This window comes from Eutrigla gurnardus (assembly GCF_963514095.1).
Source record: "Eutrigla gurnardus genome assembly, chromosome: 7".
Taxonomy (NCBI): Eukaryota; Metazoa; Chordata; class Actinopteri; order Perciformes; family Triglidae; genus Eutrigla; species Eutrigla gurnardus.
The window spans coordinates 18,826,178-18,851,213 of NC_139921.1; the positions used below are offsets into that span (position 1 = coordinate 18,826,178).

Consider the following 25,036-nt stretch of genomic DNA (forward strand, 5'->3'; position numbering starts at 1 on the left):
TACAGTAATGCCCACTCTCTCACCATGAGAAAGGGATGGTAAGTAAGCTCATTTACATGTATTAATTAAGGCTCATAATGAGCTCAGCATGACGGGGCATTTGAATGCATTCCTCGGGTATTGTGCAAACTCTGCGGAGCTCCATAGGTTTGCAGTGACACGCATTGAGATGGGCAGCAGATTGTAGATGTGGGGGGCAGGTGAGCAGATAAAGGATTTAAAAACACACACAAAGCCAGGTCTGTATACGCATGACACACACGCACACACACACACACACACACACATGCCAATGACCACACAAGCAAAAAAAAGGTAGAAACAACACATTTATATAATTACAAAATTGTAAAACTGCAGTTACAATAAGTGAAGTATAAAAAAAACACTGAAGTGAATAATTTTTCATTGAAAATAAAAAGTTTCACCCACAAGGTGCACATAAGCGATAATGCACAATCATGTAAGAACAATTACATTTCATTCAATCACATAAATATTGATGCACTAAGCAATATAAACTAAGTTAACAAAAAGACTGCTCTGGAATGGTTTTAATCAACTTCGCTCATTGTTGATGTGGAAATGCTTACATGGTCGTTGCAGTCTCATACCACAGTGCAGCTAAGCTAGGGAACCATGAAAAAACAGCCGCAACCTCGGCGCATTAACATCAAAGTGTATTTGTATAAGAGCTTGTTTTCTTTTCTCGTCCTCGGGCTTCAAACGCTGAGCTGCAATGCCTGTTCTTATTACCTCTTTGGCTTAAAAATCCTACTACGGCGACCCGGCCTCACGACCAAAGCCAACACACATGGCGAGTAAAGACAAGGTAGTAGGAGAAAAAAAAAAACATGTTGAGGGAAAAAGGCTCTCCCTCCTTAATTGTACCTGAAGGGAAATCCCTTTAAATAGCAGTTGGCAAAGGCAGTGAGCTGGCAGGCAGATCAAACAGTCGGTGAGCAGAAGCCCTATAAATACATCACATTCACTTGCCTCACTTCAAACGCCTCCTCGGCTCGGCCTCGACGCTCCTCCTGTGAGTCCACAGAAGCGAGCGGCGTGTTCACGAGGAGGACCCAGTCCTCGTGTCAAGAGCAACATGTTTACGTGTTGCCTTTTATCTCCGATCTGAAAAAAAAACATCCGTAACGACTCCAGCTCGACTGAAAGGGGATTGTTCCGTTTGGCCCTCGTGTCACGCCGTGGACGCTTCGAGAGCTTTGCTTTTCTTCACGTACACCTCTGATGTCCCATCAGGCACCAGGTGACCGAAGCTGCTCCTGAAAGAGGCCAGGGGCCGACCTGCAGAGCACGGGGGGGAAAAAAAGAAGAAAAAAAGAGAGGCCTGTTAAACACATCTGTAACATCAATAAAGTAACGTGTCTTGACTTGATATCCTTAATAACTCTATACTTTTCACATTTTTAAAAGCTTTATCGAAAGATTAAAAGAGCAGCAGCTGAGAGTGTGTACTCAGAAGTCTTAGACATGATTCTGTGGGTAATTATAGACGCTTATTATAGAGTACTTTCGGTATTTGGCTGATTTAATCTATGTAATGAGTTTTGCAGACTAACATGGGCTGGAAAACACGCATATGAGACCAGCGATGTGAAACCAAAACACGCTTCCAGACAGAGGGAAAGAAAGGAGCTCATCTGTGGCTTTACGAACCCGTCCACGTCTTCCGTCCCGTCAGAGTGAAGCTGTTGCATTTGGAATGGGAGTTGCAGATGTACGCCGCCTCTCTGGCGCTGTGGACCGACAGCACGCAGCCCTGCTGGCTGTAGGACGGCCAGCAGCGGTACTCTGCATTCCCAGAGGTCCCCATACCTCGGATCACCGTGTAATCTAACCACAGAGGACGAGACGCCACTTCAATACACGAGGCTACTGAAAGATTTTGAAGCTCTCTCCGAGGAGAGGATGAAAGCTTTATTACCCCTGTGGGGAAACCGATACTGCGCAGCATCGGCTGAAGAGAATACAGATAAGAACATGAAGCAGAACAACAAGTTGAAGGGGAAGATACAGCGACTTTGAGTCAGCAAGAGCTTTGTAGTTGCATGACAAAGAGATTCCTAATATGATTATGATTGACAGGATTTGAAAAAGTAAAAGATACATGAATTTAATTTATATCTAGTGGCCATAGGCAGGTGGTAGTAGCAACAGAAAGATGTAAAACACAAAATGTAGTAATTTACAGTTAGTTACTCATTGCTCTGAAACTTACCTAAAACTATATTTTTTTATAAATATTTCTCTATATTTTAAGCATGTTCACAAGAAACCAAAAACAGTTAACATGAAGTCTTAATCACATTGCTGGTCTTCAATTACTACTTATTCTGTTTGACAAATAGGGCTGCAACTAATTATTTCATTATTGGGTGAGAAAATAGTGAAAAATCCCCTTTTATCTGTCCAAACCTTTAATATATTTAATCTACTTTCACAACCGCGAAAGAAAAGCCGAAAATCCTGACAACCGAGAAGCCGAAACCACAAGACCATTGGCATTTTTGTACTTTCCTTTTGTTGCAACCCTGAATCTTCTAGGTTCGTTGTCATATTTAGTCAAACTGACACCGTTTTGAGCTTTTCTCTAACGAGCTGTTGCTCCACACTGAAAAATCTCTTCACTCCGCCTTCCTCCTACCCAACATTTGTGTTACATTCATCATTATAACTCTTTCAGCCAGACTTCTTGTGGATCTGGCCTTAAATCATCTGCTACACATTAGCGGGAGCCACGAGAAAAAAGCATGCACACATGTGCCTGCACACACCCACACACACACACACACACACACACACACACACACACACGCACACACACGCACACACACACATCAGGGCAGGACAAAAGCCTGGTCTGTGAGTCTGTATCGAGGAGGAGGCACACTGTTACAAACTGTTAACCTTCCTAAATGACAGGATCTGGTGTGTGTGGGGGTATTGTTGAGAGGAAAAGGACCCTGAGGATCTGCCTTTTGGGCTTGAGCGAAGGGAACAAGGAGAAGGAGTGTTTCGAGGATCCTTCTCAGGGGAGAGAAAAAATGGGGCCTGCGAGGGAGCTAAAGGGTGGCAGGCCTCAGCTGTCGAGGAGACAGAGACATATGAACATAAGCTCTTTGTGTATAAGATGAACGACGGGAAACCAGCCTGACTTTCTTATTAATAAATAATTTACTTCTGACAGTGCTTGAGACCCAAGTGAATTCATGCATTTTTTTTTTGCATGCAACTTAAATCATGCACGCAGCAACGGCCGTTCTGGCCTCCTACTTCAAATCACAAATGATCCCAGCTGTGAAAAAGTTACATCCACATTACCAATGAATCTCCATCTGTCAGCAATTTCAAATTAAGACTTGATGAGTGTTTTTTCTCGCTCTCTCTCTCCCTCACACTGAGCTGTGTTGCCATTTGGCTTCTTTTATCAAACTTAGTCGTGTCCTTGGCTGCAATTCTGCTTTTTTCCCCCTTTTTTAGTGGAGACATATTAATGAGCCCATGTGTTTTTTTTAATACACAATTGCACAACGTTTGTTATTTCTCTCTTCTGGCTATTTGATAATTAAAAGCATCAGCTGCACGTTTTTGGGAAATATGCTTCTTGGGGAGAGTTAAGACGATCAGAATAATAACACTCACATGTCTGTAAACTATATATATGAACGCCATCAGCTGGTTAGCTTCGGCCAACGACTGGAAACGGGGGGGAAAAGCGAGCCTGGCTGTCTAACGGTATACAAATACACCTTGGACCATATCTAAAGCTCTAAAATTACCACGTTAAATCTAGTTTGTGTAATCCAAACAAAATCAGAGTTGTACAGATGAAACGAGGTCGCTTCAACAAACAAAAAGGCGATGGTAAGCGGATTCTTTAGCCTTCGGATGGAGCCAGGCTCGCTGCTCCCCCCGTTTCCAGTCTAACCGGCTGCTCGCTGTAGCTGCATATTACCAGACACATTCTCTATGGGAGTGGTATTAATATTCTCATCTTACTCCTGCTATGAAAGTCAATATGTGTATTTGCCAATATGTCAAACTATAAACTAACCCCCCCCCACCTCAGTGTGTATGTTAGCACATACACACTGAGCAGCAGCAGCAGCAGGGTTGTCTCATGGCACCTCCCTGTTAAGCTAGAACATTCCCTCCTGGTGTCAGCCTCAGCGCCCAGGCCTCTTTACCCTGAATCTGTGATTAAATTCACAAAGCGCTGCTATATAAACAGTCCAGCATCTGGGGGGACGGAAAAATCTCACACCGCAGGAACGGAGCCAGTCATTCTGTTATTAATATTTCAGAGTTGAGAGGAGCGGCGGGAGGGGAGGGGGGGCAGAGTGGGGAGGTGAGGCCAAGAGAAGAAAAGTAAAAGGTCTGTCGGTGCTTATGCTGAACGAACACAGAGGTGGGTTTGCAAATAAAGCCCTTTATGGGACTATTCTGAAAGACAGACGTTTGTTAAGTTAGTATTGGTAAAAAGCTTTTTTTTGGTGAATAATTCAAAAGTTGGGACAAAGAATTCTCTCTATATGACCTATCCTGAAAGGCTAACCACAATTACTATGTAATCCAAGAGCTGTTTTTTTAATGAGCGCTGACTGTGCTTTCTGAGCCAAAGACATGCAGGATTAATCTCACTTTGTTGGTCTTGTCCTCTCATTCCAGCTGCCTAATAAACCTGTCAAAACAGCCTGAGTGGGAGAAACCCCCACCACCCCCCCCTTCATTTTTTCTTAAAGATACAAAATGAAAACAGAGGTGTAGACTGTGGAGCGAAAAAAAAAGGGGATAAAAGCAAAGAATTCTCCCCTAAAAGAAAGAACAAAAGGGTCTACCAGACGGCCCACTGTACTTTATAAAAAGCAGCCTTCATTCCACGAGTTCTTACCTCTGATTATTGATGGAGGCAGGTTGTCCAGGTGCAGGCCAGACTTGTAGAGGAGGAGGATGTGTTCAAAGGCTTCCAGCGTTTGATTGATGTCGGCTTTCAGCTCGCCTGGACACACACAATGCATTAAAATCTGGTAAAAGATCTCCCCGACCACAGGCCTTAAATCTTACTCTCCTATATGGATGATTTGTTTTTCCCCTCGCTAAGCTTCTCCTGTCTAATGCCCGTCATGCGATTTCAACAGATACTGTGTTCATCGTTTCCCGATGCATGTCGTGAAGCATCTTGTCGAGTTCATTAAAGGAGAAAGCACTCATTATGGAGGCATGTCATCACACGACTGCGATAATGGAACGATTCGCTTTCTGATCTCTAATAGCGAGCGTCCCGTCATGTCAAGACGTCTCTCGTCCTCACCTGTGGAGTTCATGATGTGGTCTACCAGGTGTGTGAAGCCGGGCGGGGCCTGGTGAGGCAGCAGGTAGGTGAAAAAATACCTGGGGCACAGACAAAGACAACTCAGTCAAGACAGACGGAGAGACAGACAGACAAGCCCCATCGCATAGTTCCCCACAGAACATGACTCGTCTCACTCGGGTGTTAAAACAAACAGTCCATAAAGCTGTCCGGTTTAAAACAGAAAAGATGAAAAAAAAAAAAAAAAAATTCCACCGAAACCACCATCACACCTCCTCCATCAAACTGCAAATTTGCAGCTGTATATCTTTACTATCAACAACATTTAAGGTGTCGACCGGGGCCTGTATTTAAGCAATCATCCATGTAGCTGCCGCTCCTTCCATCTGTCACACGTCTGCCATGCAGTAAAACTGTCACTTTTCTTACCTATAGGCGTTGTAAATGTTCCTCTTCTCGTTCAAGCCCTCGCACACTCCCCTCGCCGAGCATGGCAGGGTGAAGTTCCTGTGGGGGAACTGGAGGGTGCAGTCGGCGTCCGTCTGACAGGAGGTTTCCTCCGCACTGGCGTCGTCCAGGTCTGTGAGCTTCAGCTCGCCGGACACGGTCACAAACTGCCGCGGCTGGAAATCCAGCAGAGCCACGGAGCCGAGAGGAGACCGGGAGAGGAAGTGAAGGAGCCTGACGAGGTCCAGACACACCTGGAAGGAGATCAGACATGCCAAAACCTGATCAGCCAGATTGATGACTATTTGCTTAAGTGAACAGAAACGTGGTCAAAGAGTGAGACATCGTCCGTGTGGAACCACAAACCTTTCAAAAGTTTCATCATCATTTAACCTGAATACTATATGGATTAATCATTTCGGACACACAATAAATGATTAATAAAATGCCCATCACAATTTCCTAAAGCCCAAGCTGACAGTCCAAAACCCCAAAGATCTCAATTTATTATCATAGAATAGACAGAAAACCAGTATAAAATGCAATGGGACAACCTGGAATCAGGGATTGCGGGGTATTTTGCGCTTTGCTTAAAAATATTTAATTAAATTAAAACACTAAATATATACAGGTCCAATAAAAACCTAAAATACTATTTTATGAAAATAAAAAAAAGCCAGATTGATCGGTCACAAATTTATACTTGTAACTCCAAACTTGGGTTTATTGTTTGCGTTTTAACAGAAATTAGTAAAACACATGCTTCCCTCCAACTTCCTGCTACTTGTTGTCAAATAAAACCCTTTAATAAAACGTTGGAAAAAACCAAAGCATTCTTGGCAGTCAACCTAAACACCAGTTTGTTTTTCCTGAAAAAGGTCACACATTGGATAAACGTAATTAAGTTTCATTATATTGCAAAAATCTATATATATATATAAAAAAAAAAACTTCAGTCTCACAAAAACACTGCGTTATTCACTTTTAAGACGTTTCACCGGCCACATTTGCAAGCCATTTCCTGAGAGTGCTTTTATAGCACTCTTGAAATCCTACAATAAAAAAAAAAAAACAGAAAGAAAAAAAAATAGGAAAGGCTACTAAAGGAAACATAAAGGCATTAGCCACGCACTGACAGAGCATGAAATGAACCGGTCCCACTACAAACATAGCTGCGGTGTTAGGTAATGTTCCCAGTCTCTTGGACGTCACTTGGTGGGATCGAAGCACTGTAATAACAGGGCCGGACGAAACCGAACACCCCCCGGATTACTGTAGCCTGCACAGATGCAACGTAGCTGAAAGGGGCCGAACAGCTCCGGGGGGGTATTAAGAACGGCTATTTGGGTGATGCAGCAAAATGAGGCCCACAGTCGAGATGATACTGCGATGTTACTTTTGCTAATCCAAAAAACAAAGCATCCGTGCCCTTACATTTTCCGCTCCCCCTCATTCACTCTTTCCCTTTCAAACACATCCATGCGCGAACACATATACACACACAAGCTCGGATCCCTGGGGTGTAAATTCAGCCTCTGTTGACTCCCACTGTGAGTCTACCTGCGATGGGGGTTGCCGTGTGTGTGTGTGTGTGTGTGTGTGTGTGTGTGTGTGACATGACATTCCTAGCCTGCAGTGGATTAACTTCAGGACCTAACTCCATTCCCACCACGGCCTGATCAAATACACTGAGGGACAGATGTCAGACCTCCAGGAGTTTCAAATGTCCGCCTCCCTCATGTTTCAGCGTCTCGTCTCTCCCGTCACATAACCTGCATATTATGTGCAACTTTCAGCCTCCCAGTGTGCAGCGTGGGGTCGCATGTGGAAGCGGGGAACTGACGCTGCTTACCCTGAATCTGTCCTCCCACGGACTCTGGAGCAGCTGGATCATCTGGAGAGGATTCCCCTGCTCCAGAATCACCGTGACTCTTCCATCCTCTCCTCCTCTTCCTCCTCCTGCATCTCCTGCACAGTGACCCCTGAGCTGTGGAAGCAGAAAATAACTGTGGGTTAAGTAGGGCAACAAAGAGAGATCATTCTGCTTAATTTTGCATTTTAAATTAACCGGCAAAATGTGCATTTTAGAGGTGATTTGAAGAGGACATGATGTCCTGCCAACCGTGCTCTCTGCAGCTCAAACTTGTGTGTAAAAGTCCCATTAGCCCAGAGGGGAAGGAGCCCCGTACACTTGTGAAATCGATTTGGCCAAGCTGCTGAACACACAGCTGTCACACGGGCCGCTGGTGAAAACAAACTTGTCCATTTAATTCAAACTAGTTCTAAATTGGGCTGTAATGGTTTGAGTGAATAAACTCTGTGGGGGTTTCAGATGGAACCGGGGATTGCAGAGGGGACAGAGGCACATTGTCTGCTCTCGCCAAACTGGACCCAAAAGGTCAGAAGAGGGTCAGTGAATTTAATTTAATTACATGGGAAGGTCCTGCAGAGCCAGTGAGGCCTTTCATCCAGTTGACTGTGTGCGAGACAAAGGAAAATGTGAGTAGGGGTAGGCCTACATGGATTATGGAAAATCTTAATAATATTCCAGAAGGAGCTCCAGAGCTGGAACTCCTTGTGTACTACATTCCAACAACTTTGCATTAAAATATATTGATTATAATGTTGCTTTTACATTATATCTTCTCGTGTTTTTATATATATTTTATTATGTATATGTATATATGTATGCACACGAGGCAGACAGAGGAAACACGTTACCTTTATGACGTTTGGATGCTGCAGCCGCTGCAACAGGACTATTTCTTTCTTCAGCTTGTACGAAACGAGCTCGCGGCAGCTCCGAGGGTCTCTAAAGTCCTCCACACACTTCCCCATGTCGATCCCCTGCTCGTTAACGAGCTTTAACGCCACGGGCTGACCACCGGCTAGGTTCACTTTGACAACCAGTTTGGTGTATCCGGATCCGAGGATCTCCACCGCCTGCATGCCCACCAGAGAGTCGCAATCCATTTCATCCATATGCGCGTTCCTGGAGCCGTGCGTGATCTCGTTCCACAGACTGTAATCCAAAACCGGTCCTCGCGCTTCCAGGTCTTCATCATCATCATCGTTATTATAAGGTAAAAGCAGCGTGATTATTTCTTTGCGCCTCTCGTTGAGTTGCTCGATCAACGCCCCGCGGAGGGACGACAACTCCTCCTCATCACCAGCGACACTCACGTTGGGAAAGTGCGATCTCCTCGCCCCGAACTGCTGCACGCTGCCAATCAAGAGTGACACGAGAATGGAGAGAACCACGAACGCCAGGAGGGCAGCCGCGCGTAAAGAGTTGCCCATCCCAGGGCAATTCCCTCCCGTGTGCACGGCCACTGCTGCCCCGAAGGAAAAAAAAGCCCCGCGGCCGCAGGCTTGTGCGAGCGCTCGGCTTCGAGTGAAAGGAACTCCTCCTGACTTTTCCCCTGCAGGAGGAGAAGTGGTCGGCTCCTTGTTTCCACCTCCCAGGGAACTCCCTCTAGAGGTGTGTCCTGTCCACTCGTAACTTTACACCCGCCGAACGAGTCCGCAGGAGAGCCCGACCTCGAGTTGTCCCCCGCGACCCGCGCGTCTCCCCCCGCAGCTGATTCGTACGGCAGCAATCAGGAGTCCACGTGCAGGGCGAAGAATCAACATGTTTCTAACGCAGACACATGGGGGGATTTATATTGGACCTTACATTTTCATAAGAAAAAATATTTTATATACATTTACTTACATTTTGGTTTATAATGATGTTCAAAACGAAACATAAAAGTAAAATATTTTTTTTTAGATTATTGAGAGACAGACGATGAGGACCGCTGTCATCTTCACAATCTGTCCAACAGGTGGCAGCAAAATACCCCCCTTGTCAGTCATCACTCAGAAAATGATTTATTGGTCATCAGAGGCATTAGAGTTACATAACAGATGTACACAAGTTCACAGAAACACATTAGCATGCTCTTCGTTTCCACGCAGTCATTTTGTTCTGTTTCACGTTGCATCTTTATTTATCCAACTGTGTTTGTTTCACGGATCTTGAGGCGCCACTGAAGCCGTAACGAAGCATTGCCATTTGAATCACTACTCACTGGCAGAGATCTGCCACAGAAAATTACCAGGGCTGTCACCTCAGCACCAGAAGCTAAACACCCTCTCTTCAGCCTCCCATTACGTGTGTGTGTGTGTGTGTGTGTGTGGTGTACGTGCCTGTCAGGCTTTGGATACGTGTGTCTTTGGATTTTTTTTCCCTGTGTGTGTGTTTGTGTGTAAGTTAATCAGTGTCTGAAGTCAACAAGGCATTAACCATGTGATGCTGTTCAACTCCATGCCAACCATCAACACAGCGAGCCTTTGTCCAATCCGAGGACGCCACAAACACACGCGAGAACAACCTCGAGAGAGTCTGAGCTCAATGGTCCACTCGAGCTGCCTCCTTTGAACATGGAGGGTAAAGCACTCTCCAACACGGATCGAATAGATGTGATTGATTCCCTCTCTCATGGCAGCTCAGCCCATTTACTATGTATGAATCAGTTTTGAACATCATGACTCACCGAAGGACTAATAGATATAAACGAGATAAAAATAAAGATGTCTCTGTTTCTCCTTTCAAACCATGAAATAGGACTTTGATCTCTCCGACAAACATTCTCAAACCCGCCTTTTCCCGATCTTTGCCTTTCTTTCAATAAATCATTTCCTTTTTTTTCCCCTCCAAGGGGCCCCTCAGACATAAGGGTCCAGCGCCATGATTCATATTTATAACCAGAGCCAGACCAGTAGAGGCCTCATTAGCAGCGAGTCACAAAGGTCTGCTGTGTCAGTTTCTTCTTTATTTACTGGCCGGCTTTGGCTTTAACTGCACTCATAAAAAGTCTAAAGTCATATTCTGTTTTCCCCTTTCTTCCTCTTTTTTTCCTCTTCTCACTTCTTTTCTGCATTATATAAAAAGTAGAGCTATGTATGCAGTTTAACCCATTTCTTAGGAAACAACAAAGCTACTTGTTGCCAACTAGACATCAGTATCAAACTCTGCGTATTTCACTATATATGCTATTTCAGGAGGAAATGTTTTACAATCATGACCACTATTACTTTCTATCTTGAAGTCCATAGGTTCTTGTTTTGTTAATGATTAATTGATCATTTACTAATACCTTATCTCAGTTAAATGCCTTTGAGACTAAGAACCTTTGAACCTTCCCACCAAAGGACCTTTTATTTGGTAATAATGCAGCAGCAATTTTAGTATTAATAAATGCAAATAATTTCTCACTTTCTAATAAACCATCTGTCTGCAACTTTTGGTTTCTTTAAAAAAAAAAAAAAAAAGCAGTTGTACATGTTGATACAGGATTATTAATCTTAGTAAGTGTTCAAAAGGTCCAGCCACTCTAAGGAATTGTTCACAACCTGGCAACCCAAAAATGGTTCTTATGAGCAGCTATTAATCATTAACAAAGCCTCAAGATACGACTTGTAAACCCTTTGTAAATTGTCTGATTTGCGTTATTAGAAACTGGATATGCAGGCGACTATATCCTTTTTTTTACACTAAGGTTCAGCTGATCTCAGTGTTTTCCTTACTAATTGATCGGCCTATTGATTTAGAAAAAAAAAGGACATTGCAGCCAATAAGCGTTAACCTGGATTGACATTATCAGCCCCGGCACGATAGCGCAATGGTGACCAGGAGGTCCCAATTAAGGGCTTGTTTCGCCTGTGCACCTTCGACGTAGACACACTCACCAGCATCTGTAGCTGCTGTCCGAGCCAATTAAGCAGGAACTGATGCACACTATCCGTCACTTTGTGCTCCAGCACCGCGGCCGGTTGGACAGCGACCGAGCATCGTCCTCAGCATCACCGCGGCTCCGCCAATCAGGGCGCAGCTCCGGGGCAGATTAACCCAAACAGCCCTGGTGCTGCTCCGTAGTAGCAGCCTCAGAAACAGGCTCCGGATCCGCGTGGACTCTGCCGGGGGGAAGATGAGGACCGCTCGGTTCACCCAGTTGAAAAATAACAGGGGATTGAAAGAGTAATAGCTTTATTTATTTATGTGTTAGTGAAGCGGAGTCAGGAGGGAGATGGAGGCTTGCTCGGTAAGAGGAGAGAGCACGGATGCGATAGTGATGGATGATCCTCCCCCAGATGAAAGGGGGATCCAGGAGCCTTACCATAGGTGGGTTGCTTTTTCTTGACAGTGTTTTTCTCTGGTGCTCACTGTAGCAAAAAAAAAAAAAAAAAAAAAAAGACATGTACAGTAGACGTGGATGTGTTTTTACCCTCCTGTGGCCGATGTGAGTATTGTTCATCCAGCTGTGTTTATGCTGTGGACAATAGGATTATGCACGGGATATGATTCCTGCTGTTGTCATTTTTTTTCCCATATTAAACTATAATTGTCATGTCAACATTAGCCCATTACAGTATTCATTCCTGATTATGTTGCGCTTTTTGTGGTGCTGGTGTCATGGTTGTGTGCTGTTGGCAATTTACTTTTAAGATTTTCACTTTGCTAATTACAACATTTTTAGATCAATACCATAACCTAATCCAGGATATCACACAGCGTATCAGCATTTTAGCACCATGTGAAACAAGGCATTTCAGTAGATAGTTTATGATCATATATAGAAGCTTTTATGCTCTTTGCCAACTGTACGCAGTCTTTCGCTATATCAGCTACACTACTTGACTTGAGAACGGCGAGATCTGTTCAGGGTCACCAACCTTGCTGGGTCGCTGATGTCACCCCGTCACTCACTCGGCTGCATATACAAAACAAATCTAATAGGCAAGTGGGGCTGGAAACAGCTGAGGCCTGCCACCCTTCTGATCAGCAAGATGCCACAATGGTGTCTCTCTTGGTTTGAAAGCAGACCCTCAAGTTCTCTCTCTGAATAAACACCCTACAGAAACTCTCTTTTTAGGATGCTTAACAGTTTGCCCCTGCATGCAGCCTGAGCCTTTGTCCTTTTTCCCTGTCTCTGTGTGTGTGTGTGTGTGTGTGTGTGTGTGTGTGTGTGTGTGTGTGTGTGTGTGTGTGTGTGTGTGTGTGTGTGTGTGTGTGTGTGTGTGTGTGTGATTGGCAGCTTAGGAGATGTTTGAGGACATGACATTGACTGGCATCTAGAGGGTTGATGTAAGAGACATGCTGTAGAGAGAGAGAGAGAGATGGAGAAGAGAATAAGAGCTGACAGTCTTTAGGTCTGCTAGATACCTCGAAGATGCCCTTAATCGCCATTTTCAGATCAGTGCAAACGAAATTAACTATACCAATCAAATTTATCTTTGAAAGATTAAAATGATTCTAACAAACAACATACTGACATATGCACTAGCTATTGTAAGAAACAAGGTTTACTCAGGTATTGTGCTGATCAGAAATTTGATGTACTTTTGTACAAATTAAGATATTACACACAGGGCCTGCAAAATGAGGAGGAGTTATAGATTAAACAACACGTAACATAGTTTCAACGTTATGGATCATGGAGCCTTTAGTTTGTAGTGCTGTTGAGTTATAATACTCTAAATACTGTCAGGTGTTTTTAATATTTTGTCAGTCCTTATTTATATGTTACATGGCTGAAGAATTAGACAGCTTGTATTTAGCTTAACTGGGAACTGTAAACTGGGAACTGACTGTATATACAATGAAATATATACAGACAGTCCTCTGTTATTGTTTTGATGCTTCTCATATTTATGTGTTGACATCAGCGCATAATGCAAGTGTCGTTTTATTTTATTATTCCGAGCGTCGGGAGCAGCTCGGTGACACCTTTCTGGATGTATTTCTGCTCAGCCATTGAAATATTAATGAGTATCATAAATTGCTCTCTGTTTGTGTGTGTGTGTGTGTGTGTGTGTGTGTGTGTGTGTGTATTGGCAAGCCCTGTGAAGAACAATCAAAGGGGAATAACGGACGAAAAATAATCTTTATCCTGAGCCCTGAAGTGAAGAGGCTGTCAGTCACCGGTAACATAGTAATATAAACACAGTACCCACTATTAATACTTATTTATAATTATAGTAACTATTGTACCTGCTTGGAGTTCTGGATGGATGGAGTTTATTACACTACAACAATAGAAATAGTATTAATAGTATTAGTATTCTCTGAGTGTATTTACTTACTCAGCATCTAAATAGGTGAAGCTAGATGACAAACGTTTGCTATTTGCTGAAGAGCTGCTGAATACGCTCTGGGCGATTTATTATTTAGATCACATTACAGTTTTTATTGTAATACAAAGACAAAATACCGAGGTTCAGCTCCTCGCTCGGCTGCGCCATTAATCCCCTCTGCTACTGTACTGCCACCGTTTCAACAGACAACCCGTCATCTGTGCCCCTTACTATAGGATGCAAATAAAACCGTGTGAGGTCATTTAGGTTCTGTTGACTTACTCCGTTGCCACGGTGACAAGGCAGGAAGTGCGGTTGCATCCAGTCGACTGGAAAATCGAGCATGTGGTAGACAACACAGACCTCACAGCCTCCTTCACTGAGACACAGCCGGAGCATTAGTCACTGGTGTTGGGTCCCTTTATTTACTTTAGCTTAAATATAATGAGCCTTTAACGCTTTATAAAATCAATATTATGGAAATGGATTAAATGATTAAACTGAATGATCTTATATGAGTGGAAAGCAAGACCAGTTTGTTCCAGCTCTTCATTAAAGCTAGATCATATTTACACTGAGTGTAAACATGTTTTTATGGCAGCAGGCGGGATGTTACATATCTTTTAAGGTCATTAGGATTCATCCACTGGAAACCACGAATGTACAAAATGTCATCAATCTATTAGTCACTAGTTAGATTTCAATATGGCCCACCAGTATGGCTGTCTCTAGCTAGCTGCTAGTGTGGCTAAGAGAGATATTTTTGCAGCAACGTTCCATTTGCTTGCAGCGTATAGCGTGGTAGGAATGAGAAAGGAATACATTACAAACTTTAAAGGGGGGGAAAGGATATCATTACGAGCATCACTCCAGGGTGCCATTACCCATGAGTCATCAGGCAGTCATGTTATCTATCCCACCTACCTCTCTCATTATGGGGTCTGTGACATGATGTGTAAATACTGTCACTCTCTCTCTCTTCTTCTTTCACAGTCTCCTTTCTTTTTTTTTTAAAATTGGGCCTCCTTACTTCCAGTAGCCAAGTGCATTACCCAGAAATCTATTACTTACCTCTTTAGCTCTGCTGGCTCGCTCCACTCGGCGTTGAATATGAGATGAGGTCAAGAATGCAGTCAAGAATTTGAGATGTCAATAAATGCGACAGATCAGCAAACATTACAAACATTTCTATTTGCACTACTTCGCTGACTGAACTTCAGTTTAAAATAAATGTGTTGCTCCTCTCTTTCTGCCTGTCAATCACTGCTCCTCCCCTGCAACCATATTATCCCCCTCTCTTTCATTTTCACACCCTCTCACCCGTCTTTCTCTCCTCCCGTCTGTCTTTTCCGGTCCTCAGCGAGATCCCGGCGGTGTCTCTGTGCCCTCCTGACAGCGAGTGTTCAGCCGAGGCCCAGTTGACAGTCATCCAGTGCGAAGGGGATCTGTGTGACAGCTGCAGCAGCCTCGGCAGACCCTCTTCCTCCTGCCAGCTTTACCACCAAGTATGCCTGAGCATTGACTGTGCTGTGTGCCTGTTTGGGGTAGATATTTGGGGACTCATTAAAACAGAAAGGTTAGGAAGAGATCCAGGATTTGGGAGGCAGTGGCAGCAAGAGGCACTGTGTCACTCAAAAGAGAAAATAAAACTGTAAATGTATTTTCTCTTTTCTTCGCTAGGTTCCCCAGTGTCCTCAAGCTGGGCCCTACGATTCGCAACAATCAAGAAAATGTCCCCACTGCAGCAATTATGGTCCAATCAAGCCAAACGCCTGCCATAACTGTCATTCAAACACAGCAGGTCTCCGCGCCCAACAAGGTGTCGCGGCGAAAGCGGGACACGGTCGTAGCTCCGCCCATCAGACGTCTTGTCACAACGCGGTGAGATGTCATTGGCTGCACGGCTCGAACGAAAGCAGGACGCAGAAACCGACGCAGCGACATGTGGTGACAGTAAGGTGCGTTCAAAGCCGCAGTTTGACATTTCGTGGGAATTATTATTCAGGTTGTGGCGGAGAGTTAGATGAGAAGATCGATGCCAATCAGATGGTTAGCTTAGCTTAGCATAAAGACTGGAAACAGCTTGTTATATTATATAATATATATCTTTTTCTTAGTAAATGAAAAATAAACAATGAAATGAAACAAATAAATTATAAACAAAGTTCTTAACTACCAACAGGGATGGAGGACTCTACCGCATCCTTAGAATGTAAGTACACATTAAAAGCCCCGAGGTACGGCATGACTCTTATTTTGATTATAGGGATTATTCTCTACGCAGTGTCACATCTTCTTCTTCTGTGGTTTTCTATTCGGCAGTTATTCCCAGGTGATCGTGGGCTACCCGTTAGCCGTGTTGGTAGGTTGTGCTGTGCTGCTGCTGGGATGCTCACTGGCAGGACTTTTCATTGGTCCACTGCCAGACTTCTCTGACCCGCTGCTGGTGAGTCTAGAACACACACGCACACGCACACGCACACACACACACACACACACACACACACACACACACACACACACACACACACACACACACACACACACACACACACACACACACGCACACACACACACACACACACACACAGTCCTATCTCAGATTCAATGAACTGCACTGAATAAGATCACACACGCTGTCATTGTTATTACAGGCATCTTTTCACCTTTGAGATGGAAGCTCGCAGGAGAAACACTGATTAAAACATTATTACATGTAAATCACAACAATGGAGCCTAATGATGAATAGAGAAACATTTACATGAGAATGAGATATGATTGCTTTATGCTGGAAATGCGGGCCTCTCTTTCTTTTGTCATAATAACAAACATTAATCTACCAAACAAAACTAATGCAGACAACATTACAGGGTGCTTGTGATGCTAATTTATTCGGTACGCCGCCGCAGTGCATTGATGAACCCCAGCGTCCACTAGCTTTAGCTTTGATGTGCATTTCCGTGTGAATATGTGCTCTTTCCTCAGGGATTTGAACCACGAGGAACATACATTGGAGTTCGCCAGGCCAGCTTGTTGGAGCTGCAGGAGAACACTGGTCCAGGGAGAAGTCTGTCTCCGTTACCACAGCAGCTCAGCAAAAGGTCAGGAAGATTCACTTTCACCACAGGAGGAGGGCACCACTGACTGACGCACACAGATGCTTTACGCATAGAAGTCGCCTGTGCTGTGTGTGTGTGTATGTATAGGTTTGTGTGTCTCCAGTCAGGGTTTAAAAACGGTAAAACTCAGTTAACGATAGCCGTTACTTCGACAATAGAAAATATTTTTTAAAAATGTACTTTTTTTTTTTTTTTTTTTACTTAAAATGTACTTTTTTTTTCTCCTGCAAACTCCTGTTTTGGTTTCCCAGCCTACAATATTGTTTTCATTTAACCTCACCAGTTTCATCAGTGTTTTCAGTAATAAACTCACTGTGGGCTAACTGCCCAGCACCACACAACAGACAGAAACAGTTAGCAACCAGCTGGTAAACACAGTGGAGCGTTAGCAGCTAAACAAAGATGTTTTCCTCAGGAGTTAGAGGAGACCAAAAGCAAAGCAAAAAGAAAAGTAGAAGTTTGGACTTACATTTGCCAGGTAGACATTAAGTGTTTATGCGTGTGCTTCTATCTGGGCTAGTTTTGGGGTTGCTGTCAGTGGAGACGCCGATGGAAGCAAGGACGCCGCCAGGCTTCGCATCAAGAGGATGCTGGCTACAGACTCATCTCCAGACACGTTCCTCTGTGATGCTCCAGGTGGGTCCGTCCTGATCAGTTCATCCCCGTCAATGATCAATACATCTCTCAAAGTTATATTAATATGTGAGTGCTTATAGTAACAGTTCAGCCACAATACTGTGAGCTGAAGGCAAATCCCTCCAGCTTGTTAGGGAATAATCCATCCTGCAGCCAATTCATGAAAACAGTACAACAACAAAAAACAACAGTTATACTCTGGCTAATATGATGGAATCAGCACACTCATCCAGATTTCTGACTTCATAGCAAATAAACAAATCACAGATCTGGCACAAAGCAATTTATGGAACAGCTGAACATTCTGGCGCTGAAACATAGCTCAAATAAATTAAATCCATTTACTTTCAGTAATAGGATTTTCTTTTTCCAGATCACGTAGAGGAAAGAAATATGGACTCACTCTGTGTTGAGAAAAAACATATGGAATCATCAAAAAATAAATAAATAAGAATTAGTACTTTGTTGCTCCTCGGGCTTTGAAGAGGGACTGAATTCTTCGATGCGTTGACTTCACTAATGAAAAAAACAATATTCTCCATCAAGCTGCTTCCAACTTTCTCATATGACGGTTGACAGATCAGCTTTGCATGGTGATGCTGTGTACTGCTCGTCATGGACCATTTAAAAAAACATTTCCACCAGAAATTTTCACTCGGATTAAGATGCGGGTTGTTTTCTAGCCATGTCATTGACTTGATATGCCTTTTTCCGAAGAAAAGCTTTAACACTCACACACATTGTTCTATGGAAGGATGCATTATCATCCTGAAAAATAACTTCCTTATCACCAAACCTATCTTCTATCGAGGGAATGAGAATTGCTGGTGCGGAACCAGACAAATGCTCCATTTTGAGTTTCCTTCTAGAAGGAGTTTGATCATCATTTCCATTGTTTCGACCAAAAGCTCTCTTCTTGGATCCACGCTTCCCTTCAATTAGCCGAGTCCAACAGCTCGTTAAGGTCTGCAAACACTACCTTTCAACTCATTTCCGTATTCAAATACAAATTACAAAGAGATTCCATCGTTTTCTCATCAACATTGAGCGAGTCCATAACTTTTTCTTCTACTTGATCGGGTCATTCATTAAAATATTTTAATTATCCTTTTTCATGAAGCCAGAATGTTCAGCTCTGAAACATTTGTTTTGTGTCAGATCTGTGATTTATTAGCTTTGAAGTAAAAAAGCTGGATGTACATCCTGTAATTGATTCCATCATCTTTGCCAGGGGTTGTCGCTTATTTGTTAAGTGCAAATTAACCCCCCAAAAAAGTGACATTGTAAGAAATAGCTTTTAGTGGGGCCTCAAGGAGAAAAGAGATTTCTATGTGCAGCTGATCCCAACTTTTTTTTTAAGCTCTACTTTGAAATAGTGTGCTGACAGATCAAACACTATACTCCGAGTTGCCTTATAAATTCACAGAAAGCTCCCAAAATGGATTTATTAGCAGTTCCAAGCCTTGAGGTTTTCGTTTTATGAAGCTTACATTTTATTCAAAACAGATGGGTGGACAGAACACCAAAAAATAAAATGATATTAAATGTTTCTATTGACGCTAGTTTAATCATTCTGAGCATTTCTCCCCATCACAACAAAGTGATGACTCACTGCTGACCGTCTTGTTCCTGTATCTGAATCCATCTGTCTCTCTCCACGCAGGCGAGGGTTTGGCTCAGCTGGTGTTTCGATCGGAGAACTCGGCCAGTCTCTGGAGTCTGAAGGCCATCCACGCCATGTGTGAGATGGAGCAATCCAGGGTTCGCTATGAGCTACTCAGCCTCCCCACGTCACCTTTGCTCCTCTGCCCCTTTCCTTCATTTGTCATCTCTTTAGTCATCCGTCAATCTCTTGGTCTCCTCTCGCTCTCTCTCTTTAATGCATCGACCCACATTTAAGTGTTTAAATTAAAAACACTGCCTACTCTGAAATGAATTATTCTTGATGTTTTTTGTTTCAAAACTGGGCATGTGTACAAAAGATTTTTCCCTCGTCCGATACAGATTCGCTCCCAGGCTCAGTTCCAGGACTTATGCCAGCAGCATGTGAGAGGGGAGGCCGAGGGAACGTCCAGAGGTGGCTGTTGTCCAAGCTGGTCTCTGGGGAATTACTTGGCTGTCCTCACTAACGCCTCCTGCTGCCTCAGCCTCACCTCACACCAGGTTCTGCCTCTTTCTACTCCTTTTACCATTATACATTATTGTTGTAATGAGGTTTTTTGTAAAAAAAAAAAAAAAAGAAACAATCCATGCATGGAATATAATTCTCTGGACTGAATATGTTTTTTTCCATTTTCTCCCTTTAGGTGTCTGAGTCTTTGAACCTTCTCCGGAAATGTGCTCCGTACTATCATGAAGGACATCTAGTGGAAACCTGCGTCCAGAGACCCAAACATGGCGGCTGCGCCTCAGTCCCGTCCAGCTGTAAACAATCCCGCGTGGTGTTCCAAATCCTGCACTTCCTGGTTGATAAGGACTTCCTTAGCCCACAGACGGTCGGATACCAAATTCCTACACTGAAGTACAGCCTCCTCTTCTTGCCCATCGACAAAGGAGAACACATGATGGAGACGTACATGAGCAGTCTCGAGGGCAGGGATCTGTCATACAACAACACCACTATAACTGGCATGGACTTTGGCATCAAGCAGAGGCTATTCAAGTATTACCTGGCGAGAGATTCAATCTACCCCGTCCTAGCGGTTGTGTCTCTTCTTTTCACGATGGCTCTTTATCTGCACTCTCTCTTTATAGTAGCATTATCTGTAATAGCGATCACAGGCTCCCTCCTGACCTCCTATTTCTTCTATAAGGTAGCATTTCGCCTCACATTCTTCCCCCTTGTCAACCTCTCGGCCGCTCTTATTCTCCTAGGAAGCTGCTCCAATCAAGTTTTCATCTTCGCCGATTTCTGGAATCTGCAGCTCTCCCAGAATCCCTCCGCCTCCCTGGAGAACAGAGTAAATCGAGCTTTGCAGGAAGTCGGCTATTTGATTTTGGCCTCGGGGTTGACCTCCAGCACAGCATTTTTCTCTGGTTATCTCAGCAGCATCACAGCAATCAGATGTTTCTCTGTTTATCTAGGAACCGCCTCATTTATCAGCTCAATCTTGGCGCTGGTGTGGCTGCCCTGCTCTTTTATCCTGCGCGAGCGCTACATCGGAGCATCCTCTGCGTCCGCAGCGGTGCAGGGCTGGAAGCCGTGCTGCTCCAACAACACCAGCGGCTTCTGGGACACGAGCTCGCGCAAGAGATGCCTCTTCACTCTCGGCCAGAAACTGAGAGAATTGAAGAGAGGCCTCAGCGACACGTCCAATTTGTTATTTCTGAAAATCCTGCCATGCGCCGTGGTGAAGTTCAGGTACATCTGGGTGTGCTGGTTTGCAGTGCTCGCCACCGGGGGCACGTACATGTCCTGCATCGACCCGGGCATGAAGCTGCCCACCTTAGAGAGCAGGGTCGCCCAGCTTTTCCGCTCCAGCCACCCGTTTGAAAGATACGACGCAGAGTATCGTCACATGTTTATGTTTGAGAGACAGAGGAACGGGGAGGACAAACCGGTCACGTTAATGCTCGTTTGGGGTGTCGAGCCAACTGATAACGGGGACCACTTTAATCCCCAGAGCAATGGCTCTCTGGTACTTGACCCAGACTTCAACATGAGCAATCCAGATTCTCAGGTATGGTTGAGGGACTTGTGTGGACGGGTGCAAAACCAAAGCTTTTATTTGCCTCCGTCACCTGAGGATAAAGACTTCATGACAGACAATATCTGTCTCGTGGAGCAGCTCACACAGTGGGTGTCTGTCAGACGGTGCTCGGAGAGTGATGGCTCCCTCCATGTTTGCTGTAATGACATCCCTTTCCCCTACCCTCCCAGCCTTTTTGAGAACTGCCTCAGTATGATGCTGGCGGAGAGGTATGCCGAGGGCCATCTGGCCCACAGCGGAGGCCTGTACTTCCAGCCAGATGGCAGGGTCGCTGCCCTCGTGTTGGCATTCAGAACTACATACCTCTACAGCTTCAACTTCAGCAGGACCAGCCTTTTCTACAGAGAAATCCTGACGTGGTTCAACACAGAAATATCAGGAGCACCGCAAGGGCTGGAGAATGGCTGGTTCGTCAGTCATCTGTCTCTTTTTGATCTACAACAAGCTTTGAGCTCAGAGACTCTGGTAGTAGCTGGCTTCTCAGTAGCTCTCACGTTTGCCTTGCTTCTCTTAACCACCTGGAATATCCCACTGAGCTTATATGGGACTGTAGCAGTGGGAGGGAGTGTTTTTGTCACCATCGGCCTCCTTGTTCTCCTCGAATGGCAGCTGAGCGGCATCGAAGCCCTGTTTATATCAGCAGCAGCAGGGCTCTCTGTTGACTTTGTTGCAAACTACTGTATATCCTACAGCTTGGCTCCTCATTCAGACAAAATTGGGAAAGTAGCACACTCCACTAAAAGAATGGGATGTCCCGTAGCAATCGTTTCTGGTGCTTTTTTCTCCACTGGGATCATCATGTTGCCCGCTACGGTCTTGCTGTTCAGAAAACTGGGGATTTTCCTCTTTCTGGTGAAATGCGTGGCATGCGGATTCGCAACCTTCTTTTTCCAGTCCCTGTGCTGCTTTTTTGGACCCCGGAAAAACTGCGGAAATATCACGCTGCCGTGTTTCTCGGATCACAACGAAGCGCTGTCCTCTCGCTCGGCAGCGGCGCCCGGCTCCTCGTCAGCCTCGTCTGCCAACGGGGCCTTTGGCAGATCTAGAGTTCGGAGGAGCTATGACAAAGAGGCAGGTGGCTATCTGTACCCCGACCACCAACGTCATCAGAGACAGAAACAGAGCGGAGCGGGGAGGGCTGGGGGCCGAGGGCCGGAACAGTACGAGCTGCAGCCGTTAGCCTATCGGCTGAGCGACAGCTTCGAGAACAGCACGTGCACCAGTAAGCTGTCCAACCGGCCGTCCGTGCTCTCCGACGAGATCGAGTACTGTGAGGGAGACGTGGGCACGAACAGCATGGGCGGCGACAGCGAGGAGATGTGCAGTCATCAACATAATACGTGCCAACCGCCGCCAGCCCTCCAGACTTCATCTCCATACAGAGAAAACACCCTGCGGCCTGCAGGCCTGCCAAAAGAAGACCAAGCAAGGGACAAGCTGCTGTGTAAAACGTGCAGAGGTCAGTCGGGTGGGGTGACGCACTGGAGCAACGCGTCCTTCTCCTCGTCATCCAGCCTAGAGGACACCATCATCAGCCACACACTGGAGACCACTGATCAGCCATATCTCTGCAAAGAGGACCAGACCACAGACGAGAGCCTGGAACGCCCCCGCCGCCGCTCCAATGAAGGGCACCGCTCCTTCCAGTCTCAGAGCTCCTGCGAGGGTCTCGAGGACTCCAATGAAACATGCCTGAGTGAGATTGAGCCAGGGCCTTCACATACACAAGAGGAAGGCGAAGCAGAGGTTCAGCAACAACCGGGTCATCTAAACGGGAAGAGGGACACACTTCGTCTCTCGCTGAAAGAACCGGTTTACGAGCCGTGCATCAAGGGCCGCATCAGTCAGAGTGAAGAGGTTGTTATTTTACCAAACAGCAAGCCAGACCTGCCAGACATCTGGATCAAGAGAGACGGACAGCGGGAGGATGCATGTTGAACAAAGATGGGAGCGTCTTTGCAAACACTGTGCAAACATAACACTGTACTTACATAAGCATTTAGAAAGTACAAAGGGAGAATACACTGTTCCTTCTGTGTAGTACTCAAAGGGAATATAAGCCAACAGCAAGTGTAACATGTGACAGCATGTTTGTCTTACACTGCTGCTAAGGTTGTTACGGTGTATTTAACAGGGTCAGAGCATGAACGTCTCTTCAGGAAATGGGTCAGTCAAAGCATGACTTGTTCAAAATTGGCAATTTCAGACGGTTGACAATGAAAGATGAAGCGTTCGGCCCTCGGGTTATAAAAATGGAATAGTGTCGCCATGCTGGAATTGACCTCAATGAGCCATATACATTCATGGACTTCTGAACACTAAAAGAGAAGATAAACAGAGAAAGAGTTGCATTGAGTAGCAAACTATTACTTACCTATTGTCAGTTGTTTTTGCACTTGTGGCCATAACATGTAGAGTAGGTCCTTTCGTGGCCATGATGTAGAACGCCAGGAACTACAGTCAGTAATATGTCATTTGTGGTGTCCAGGCTTTTAGTGTTTCACTGTCAAATTAAGAGTCATGCCGTTTCTTCCAGTGTCGGTGCCAAATACATTCAATGTTTACTAAGTGTACTATAAGGTGATTTAAAAAAAGGGTTTGCAGATATGACACTATATGTGGGTTTCTACACTGTTGCTGGAATTAAGGTGCATACTACTCCAGGATCCATGGATGTCAGTGTACGTCTCAGCCTTAAGAGGAGGAGGAAGCTCTAATCTCCATTTCCAAAGCAGTAGTTGTACCATCACATGCAACTGCTTCAACAGCTCATAATTTGTACATAGACCTGGCTGCAGCACTTTTAACAGAAACTCCATCAGAACAGAAGTCTGTGTCTACACCCCGCCCCCAACAGCTGATAGGTCACATCAGCTTTCACGTTAAATTAAACAGTATTTATGAAATGAACAGCATGTGCCAAATGTCTTCTACAGGTTGTTTCAGATGCTGAAGTGACTGAAACTGTGTTTTGTGCAAAGGGTTTGTCCTTACAAAAAATAAATAATTAAGAGAAATGTCTATGGTCCTTCATATGATATTAAGTATATATTAAAAAAAGGTGTTAGAGGTGCAGTGATGGTGGTTCAGCACAAAGGCCTTGACAAGATGAGACTTGTGTCTAATGAGCCTCGAGCAGTGTTGTTTTCTAACTCTCTCTTTGTGAGAAGTGTTGTTTTCGACATCTTGACTGTATCATCACATTTCTTCAATGAGCCTTCATTGTTGATCAATCCTCAGAAAAATAACAACGAAATGATTCACTTGCTTTCGATGAACAGACGAACTTAAAAAGGTCCAGTGTGAAGGATCCGGGGACATCTAGTGGTGAGTTTGCAGACTGCAACCACCTGAAACAATGTCCCAAGCGTGTAGGAGAACTATAGCGGCCATGTGAAAAGACCAATAGCCCTTTAGAGGCAGTGTTTGGTTTGACCACTCTGGGCTACTGTAGAAACATGGTGGTGCAAACAGCAGACTATGTGACAAAAACATGATTACGTTCAGACGAATATACATTTAAGAAAACATACTTATTAATATTACATCAATTTCTGCCAGTACACCACCCTAGATCCTACACACTGAGTCTTTAAAAGGTGGCGTTGAGTTCAAATAAAACCATCCGTCTCCAAAAATCACTGACTCCACCTTAAAAGTCACCACCACTTCT

The 25,036-nt window shown here is 44.6% G+C and overlaps 2 protein-coding genes across 2 annotated transcripts; one reads left to right on the forward strand and one right to left on the reverse strand.

Moving 5' to 3' along the window:
* Positions 1 to 316: 316 nt before the first annotated feature.
* On the reverse strand, positions 317 to 9,135 carry pkdccb (protein kinase domain containing, cytoplasmic b). Its single transcript, XM_084012689.1, has 7 exons — positions 8,501 to 9,135; positions 7,632 to 7,766; positions 5,762 to 6,033; positions 5,333 to 5,412; positions 4,913 to 5,020; positions 1,678 to 1,854; positions 317 to 1,305 (listed from the first exon to the last, which is right to left on the reverse strand). The coding sequence occupies exons 1-7, from the start codon at positions 9,077 to 9,079 to the stop codon at positions 1,199 to 1,201; spliced, it is 1,458 nt and encodes a 485-aa protein (XP_083868815.1). The 5' UTR covers positions 9,080 to 9,135; the 3' UTR covers positions 317 to 1,198.
* Positions 9,136 to 11,749: 2,614 nt separating this feature from the next.
* On the forward strand, positions 11,750 to 24,962 carry disp2 (dispatched RND transporter family member 2). The gene is made up of 10 exons (XM_084014195.1): positions 11,750 to 11,945; positions 15,258 to 15,402; positions 15,578 to 15,855; positions 16,080 to 16,109; positions 16,220 to 16,343; positions 16,884 to 16,999; positions 17,538 to 17,653; positions 19,317 to 19,414; positions 19,658 to 19,816; positions 19,960 to 24,962. The coding sequence occupies exons 1-10, from the start codon at positions 11,851 to 11,853 to the stop codon at positions 23,299 to 23,301; spliced, it is 4,503 nt and encodes a 1,500-aa protein (XP_083870321.1). The 5' UTR covers positions 11,750 to 11,850; the 3' UTR covers positions 23,302 to 24,962.
* Positions 24,963 to 25,036: the final 74 nt, after the last annotated feature.

Bases quoted from the DNA above. Each gene is read 5' to 3' on its own strand.
- disp2 (XM_084014195.1), top strand. From the start codon at position 11,851: ATGGAGGCTTGCTCGGTAAGAGGAGAGAGCACGGATGCGATAGTGATG. The intron at 11,946-15,257 runs GTGGGTTGCTTT...TCCGGTCCTCAG, and splicing joins ATCCAGGAGCCTTACCATAG to CGAGATCCCGGCGGTGTCTC. The intron at 17,000-17,537 runs GTCAGGAAGATT...TATCTGGGCTAG, and splicing joins CCACAGCAGCTCAGCAAAAG to TTTTGGGGTTGCTGTCAGTG.
- pkdccb (XM_084012689.1), bottom strand. From the start codon at position 9,079: ATGGGCAACTCTTTACGCGCGGCTGCCCTCCTGGCGTTCGTGGTTCTC. The intron at 7,767-8,500 runs GTAACGTGTTTC...CTGCTTCCACAG, and splicing joins AGCATCCAAACGTCATAAAG to CTCAGGGGTCACTGTGCAGG. The intron at 1,306-1,677 runs GTTCGTAAAGCC...CGTGCTCTGCAG, and splicing joins GGGACGGAAGACGTGGACGG to GTCGGCCCCTGGCCTCTTTC.